Source organism: Python bivittatus, unplaced genomic scaffold (genome assembly GCF_059951505.1).
Source record: "Python bivittatus isolate LINGU-HERP-01145 unplaced genomic scaffold, Pbiv_v1 ctg000430_np1212, whole genome shotgun sequence".
Taxonomy (NCBI): Eukaryota; Metazoa; Chordata; class Lepidosauria; order Squamata; family Pythonidae; genus Python; species Python bivittatus.
The window spans coordinates 6,072,561-6,079,539 of record NW_028277071.1 but is presented as its reverse complement, the minus strand read 5'-3'; the positions used below and the strand labels follow the sequence as shown (position 1 = coordinate 6,079,539).

The 6,979-nt window shown below is 40.9% G+C and overlaps 1 protein-coding gene across 1 annotated transcript; it reads right to left on the bottom strand.

The window, feature by feature from the left end:
• Nucleotides 1-1,316: 1,316 nt before the first annotated feature.
• Nucleotides 1,317-5,929, bottom strand: LOC103065667 (C-type lectin BpLec-like). The gene is made up of 5 exons (XM_025172663.2): nucleotides 5,848-5,929; nucleotides 5,570-5,661; nucleotides 3,533-3,673; nucleotides 2,858-2,972; nucleotides 1,317-1,599 (listed from the first exon to the last, which is right to left on the bottom strand). The coding sequence occupies exons 1-5, from the start codon at nucleotides 5,912-5,914 to the stop codon at nucleotides 1,532-1,534; spliced, it is 483 nt and encodes a 160-aa protein (XP_025028431.1). The 5' UTR covers nucleotides 5,915-5,929; the 3' UTR covers nucleotides 1,317-1,531.
• Between the last annotated feature and the right edge of the window lie 1,050 nt (nucleotides 5,930-6,979).

Here is a 6,979-nt window from a genome sequence, read left to right as displayed (position 1 = left end):
TGCATTTATATCACCCTTTTTCAACCAGAGAAAAGCTGGAGCCCTTTAACAAAGAGAGGAGGGATACATTGTTTGTATTCCCACAATTATTTTCAAAGCAGGCAGTGGACTGTACTGGCAATCACATTTTTTTTTAATTTTTGTACATTAAGTATATATGCACAGAGGGTGTAAATTTCCAAGGGGCATTCAAGCTTTAAAGCAGAACACCCTGTTTCCAAAGAAACACTTAACTCCTCCATGGGAAGAAACCAGGCAGTTGCCTATAATTAAATGAAGAGGGGGGGAGTGTTAAAAAAAACTCTTAAAAATGTAAGGTTATAGGAGTCTCCATCTAGTTGGTGTGCATCATCCAAACCCAGAAGGGAAGATTTAATAGAGGGTTAAATGGGCTATTGGGTATCCTACAGGAGATTAAGGGGGTTCAGAGTCTTCCAGAAAAGGGAAGACCTTTAGGTCATTTATGGCCTGGCTGATGTTCTTGTGTGACTCCTGATACATCCCCATTAGGCAATATGCTTTTGTAATTCCTGGTGCAAAATTTCAGCAAATCCTACTTCTAGCACTTTAGCTTTCTAAATTGCAAGGATTAGGAAGGGAAAGAGGAAGCTAAATGAACTATCTAATATTTATTTAACTATCTAATATTTAACAGACTTGAATGAATGTGATCTAAATGTTCAGACGTCTTTGGCAATTTTGCACACCTACTGTATTTTTCTGTTCCAAGGCTCACTTGAGGACAAAATGTTCCAAGGCTCACTTGAGGACATAATGCATTGGGTCTGTGAATGTACTATATGAAATTTTCCTGAACACTATCTCTTCAACTTGAAGGAAAAAAAATCAGACATTGCTAGCAAAAGTGCCTGAAACTTTGAGCAGTTTTGTGTGCTAGAGCTTAAGTTCTCTTTTCCTGCACCTGGAGGATCTATCTGGCCACCGCTTTTGTGTAATGCACCCATTAAAGTTAGAAACTACAGTATTTCTATCCTGCCTTCTTTTTTCCTCAAGTTCAGCAGTGCCCTCAGGGGGAGTCAAAACAGGCAAGATGGCAGTCACCCAAAAGGACACATGTACAAGTGGGTGGAGCTTTGATCACAATGCTGCAACTGCCCTCTTATCCATCTTCAACTTGATCACAGAAGCTGCTTCTCTAACGTCACCCATTTTCTCTTTGAACCTGCCCACTTTCACCTGGCCCACACACTTTCTGAACAAAGAGGCTCAACTGAAGGGGCTGCGGAGTCCTAAAGAGTTGCCCTTCCTTTTTCAAGAATGAGGCCGATACACCTAGAATTATATATGCACTAGAATGAGTTTATTCACATGACACTGTGATTGATAAGAGTCAAGAGAAGATGGAGAACTCCAAGTCATCTCTTCTGGGGTAGGATTTTTAAGGGGGATAGATGAGAGCTGGTCTTCCATTCTGTGGTGTGGAGGGTGGTAATGAATGGCATGAAAAAGGCATCCACAAAGTAACTTGGTTTATCTTCCTCTGATTGAATGGCATCCCCGCAAGCAGAGGCTAAAGCTGATGCTTGCAGATGTAAGCGTTGCGTGTCTGGCAATGGACATCATTCCACTCTCTAAAACCTAAAACACCAAAGACATGACAAAATGTCTGTTATTTCCGCTCTAATCATTCATTTTTCAAGATGAAGCTTCTAGTTCTTCTGATAAAAAGCAATCTAGGATTCAGGATTAAGGGGAATTTAAAAAAAAGAGAGAGAGAGATGAAATCCACCTGTGGTGTTTTGGTTTCACACTTCCCATGCCTCCTTTATATCTGGAGTGATAGACACCTGTGGCAGTGGGACCGCAAGTCCTCAAACTGATCTTTAGGGGGCCTTGAGCACATTTGGAATATTTGCCTGTCAGAAGTAGAACCTCCTTCCTTGATCATGCACTGGGTTGCCTGAGATGTCTTCTGCAAAATGTATGTCCAACTCATGTACTCAAAGGCAGGATAGTGTCAGGTTCAGCCCAGAGAACTCCACGAGACACTACAGGTCTAGTTCGATGGCTTTTATTAGCTTCCAACCACAAGACAGAATCCTGCCAGATTGAATCTAAACTTCTCAAGCCAGCAAGAAAACACCGTGAATTCCTTAGGGTGATGCCAGTCTCATCTTCTTAACCTTCCCACGCTCCAGCTGGGGGCTAAGGAAATGTTTATCTCCCCGAGCATGGCCTTCATCAAACCATTCCATCACAGATAGTTATTTCTGGCAATGAGGCAGAAAATGCCCACTGATATCATGCATTACCAAAATACAGTCATGATGATCAATTAAACAACTATATGCCACCTTTTCAAGTCACTCCAAACCTGTTGCCAGAGGAGACCCTGCATCCTAGCTAACAAATACAGTGAGCCCTGCACCTTTCCTATCTCCGGTTGCTAGCACAGGTTGATTATGTATGTCCACCCAACATCCCCAGTGAGGATGGGAACTGTTGTACTGCACATCGGAAGGCATCCAGTTGGGAAGGTGGGCTGACACCCATGTCTCAAGTCGCAACTTTGCTTTTGTAAAGTTGACAATTTTCCTGTAAGAACTTGGCAGGAGGAAAGGAAAAGACCTTTTTGGATTGAAACTGGCAGCAACAATATTCAGAAAAAAAAAATGAAGGAAGGAAACTATCTTACAAACATAAGTGGTTGTTGTCTAACTTGTCAGGTGTCTCCAAGCTAAGCAAGTGGCATCCTGTTTGTTAAACTGATCGGGTCAAAACCAAGCTTCTCAACTTGGGTGAGACTCACGATAGGCTTAACCAATAGGAAATTCAGTGAGTAGCCTGGATGTTCAGGTTTCCATTTCCTTCTTGGCCATGAGGATAACAGACCTACCTTTAGAATGAACCAGCTCCACACAGTGTTCAGCTTTGCCAGTATTGTCTGGCTGATTTTTCATCCAGGCCTTATAGTTGTAAGTTGATTCATCAGTCCACCTCCATTTCCCGTTCTGTTGAACAAAGATAGAGCAGATGGCATTGGCAAGGAAGTAAACAGCCCCTTGGATTCCATTGATTACGATAATGCAAGCTACAAAGATTAGCTATAAAGAGTGGTTGATCAGTAAGCCATGATTAGATGGTGGCTATGATGAACAGAATAGACAATGGTCTCCCCAACTGCTGTAGTGGTGAACTTTGAAATGCCCAATGCATCTTCCAAAGAATCATTAGCCTTAAGTGCCAGCATGAAGGAGCCATCCCATCAGAAGAAAGGAAAGAAACCTTCGAGTTCTGCTCAAATATTTTCCCCTTATTCCCAGACTTGCTCAATGCCACTCAGTCACAGCCATTGCGAACTTGAAAATTTCATTCTTACCACAGTGATCATCTGCTAAGATACATTATATCTGTCCCTCTATGTTTTTTTTCTATTCCACACCACTGGGTGGCTTATAGAAAACTACAACTTAATTTGAGAAATTAAATTGGGTTTAGCCAGGGAAATGATTGACACAAGGATGGAACGGCACAGCCAGAAACTATTCAAAAGGGAGGAAGAGTGGCTCACCTGGCGGACATCATGAAGGCCAATCCAGACATTGCTTAGGCTTCGTTGGTAAGTGGAGATATGCTCAGCCACCAAGAAAGTCTCGGCTTTGGTGAGTATGGAGGCGAGATGAGCTCCACGGCCATAGCTCTGGCACTCAGTCTTAGAGTTTAGGGGAAGAGAAAAGAAGTTAGTCCTCTTCATAATATTTTATATGCAGCATTGGGATGTAGCAGAAGCCTACCCAATCTATATTTAACTTGGTGCTATTTTAAATAACTTTTTAAAAATATACTGTATATATTTAAAAATACCTACACTGAAGAATATGTGTGAGTGGATTGTACAATACTGTCACTGCATAATCAGTTTGTCAGATTATTCTTAATTCTTATCCCTGAAGCCATCAAGTCTAACTTTCTGCCCAGAGCAAGAATGAACAGTAACACCCCCAAAAGACGGCTGTCAATCTGGAACTCTCAATGAAGGAGAATCCATCACTTTCTAGGTCTGGGTCATGGGGTCCCATGCCTAACTACTCTGTTAGGAAGATTTTCCTAAAACTGAATTGCAATCTACCTTCAAATCCACTTCTACTGTGAAATGGTAGAGGACAGGTCTTAGCATCTTCTGTGCAATATCCTGTCAGGTACTGTATTTGAAGAATTCTGCACTCTAGTCTTCTTGTTTAAAGGCTAAATATGCTATATCCTTCAATATAGAATATTTAGCCTTTAAATTAGCCTCCGTAAGATTAAGTTTGTAGTCCACTGATGATCCTCATTGCATTTCTCTGAATCCATTCTAGTCTGTCAAAAGCCTTCTTAAAACATGGTGCTCAGAAGAGGAGCCTAGTCATCAATATAGGATTTGATTAAAGTGGAATCAAATGGTACAATAACTTTTTATTATTTGGAAACAATGCTTCTGTTGATACAACCTAGAATAACATTACCTTTTTTTCCAACCACATTCAACTGATTATATTCTGTTTGCAATCAGCTATTCCAAGACTTTTTCACCAATACAGTTATCAAGGCAGGTATTCTGAGCCTATATATGTATATTTTGTTTCCTAAGGGAAAAACTTTGCAAACTCTCTGTTAAATTACATTCTGCTACTTCCATCCCATTTCATCAAGATCATTCTGAATTTCATTTGTGCCTTCTAGGATATTATTAGCTTTCCCAACTGCTAATAGGTCATCTGCACATTTGTTAAGGTTTCCCACCACCTCTTCATTGAAACCATAAATCAAGATAGACTATTCAATATTTCTTAACCTAGAGGACATATGCATGTTTACTCAGAGGCTATTCCCTTTGTACAGGATGAGGCTATTCACAAGTAAATCTAAACAATTCCCCTGCCTTTTTGATGCCATTGTTAGCTTTCTTACCAAGTCTTAATGCTGAAAAATGTACCAGTGAAGGTAGAATTCATACAAGGTAATGGAAGCTTAGAGGATTTATTCGTGAGATTATAATTCCTCACGTCAACCAGGAACTGCCACAGGGGGATAAAAAATCATAAGAGGCAGCCCCAATCATACAATCAAAGCCTTGTTCTTTTTCACATGTGTCACACACAATGCACATAAAAAAGGGACAGAGTTTGATCTCATGCTTACAGCCACCTTCTTAACATTTTTGCCCCCTTCCCATGGACAGCCCTATTGCCTGGTAAAAGGAAGTGTGGCCAAGCATTCTTGTTGGAAGGTGGGGTGCTGGAGGGAGAGCAACCAAGCTATGTTTTCCCAGTCCCCTTCTGCTCAGCCTCTTTTCATAACATCATGTCCTTATCATCTCCACCCACCCAGAAAACTGGAAGGGCACTCTAAATTTCTTCCGCTAACCCAATTAAAGGCATGTGGGGGCCACACTGAAATCTTGGGGACACACTAGTGGCTCATGGGTCACATCATTCACCAATGATGTACATGATCTGAATTTGAGTTCTTTGCTCTTCCCTAGTGAGTGAAAGGGAAGAAAACACACCTAAACCTCAATGCTTTTATTATACATCATGTACATCTGGATTGAGGAGATGTTTCTTACCTCAGCTTCTTGCCAGGTCAGTTTATTATCAAAGTATGCATAACAGTTACCCTGGTTTTGCAGCCATTCCCTGGCACAGGTGTCAGCCTCAGCTGCACAAAGAAAAAAGGATAAATGGAGAGAAAGTGGACATTTAACGGCTACTTCTTACTGGCCTCTCTCAAAGAAAGAAAATTCTCTTTGACCTATACAGAGAGTGTGGAAATGTTTGTAGACTACTATTACTCATCCAATTTATTTGCTGTGAACACAAAGTTCGTTTGGCTTCAGAGACTCACCTTCCAAGAAAGAATTGGCAATCAGGAGTCCAAGGAAGCAAAGGCTGAAATAAGTGAAGAGTCCCATCTTCTAGTTGACCTTCAAGGAGGAAACACCCATAAGTTCAAGAGGTACATTCATCTGATATTGTGTTGCAGAAGAAGGAAAACTACAAGTGAGGTGAACTCTGTGCTGCATTTGATTGGAACAGATAAGGAAAAATTCACAGAAATTTGTTTTCTACTGCTACCAATTTAGCAAACTAGGTCTGTTGCAAATGTAAGCTCACAGATTAGATAGCAGGAAACAGGATTTGTCATAATATTCCCACCCAGAAAATATGACTTTTCTGGCCATTGATCATAATAAAGGATTTGAGAGTTATTTGATCACTATGCGATCCATCTGTTTCACACAATACAATGTCAGGTGTATACTGAAATTATGTTAGGTGTGTAAACAAGCCCACAATTTCATACTTGTTATCCAACTCACCAGTTATGGTGGTCAGATTTCAAACCTGCAGAAAAAGGTCACTAAATTCCCACTCGCTGCAGCTGATTTGGGAATCTCTGCATCTATTGGAATTTTTATTAATTCTAGTCCAGCTTGACAAATCTCAAAAGCTAAGGAGTGTCAGAATGAGTCAGTACTTTTTATGGGAGACCATTAGGGAAAGCCCAGTGCTGTAAGCTACTTTTCAAATCTGGATAAAAGGAAAATCCCCTCCCCAAAATCAATAGTAACCATTTCCAAGTTGTTATCAAAATAACACACTAATTAAATTAAGTATGATTCAGTGGTGACTTTATCCATCCTAATATATATTTTTGATTAAGGTAATCAAAAACCTGCTTAGAAATGCCTTTCTCTTTAAGGTTTCCTGCTCTGCTATTCTTAATGTCCTAATGTCTTCAGCACCCTCAACAGCCTGCAAAAGCCCTCTTCACAAAAGCCGTATGGATCATCTCTTCAGCGACTCACCTTACGGTGGTCTTCTCCTGGAGGGACGGACAGAAGTGGTGGACAACTGGGCTGGATGTCTCTTGGATGCTCTCTTGCTTTCTGGGGGGCTATTATATAGACCCCAGGCAAACCTGGTGCAACACTAACATGACCTCAGTCCTTTCAGGAAGTTCTGGTCCCCTTTCT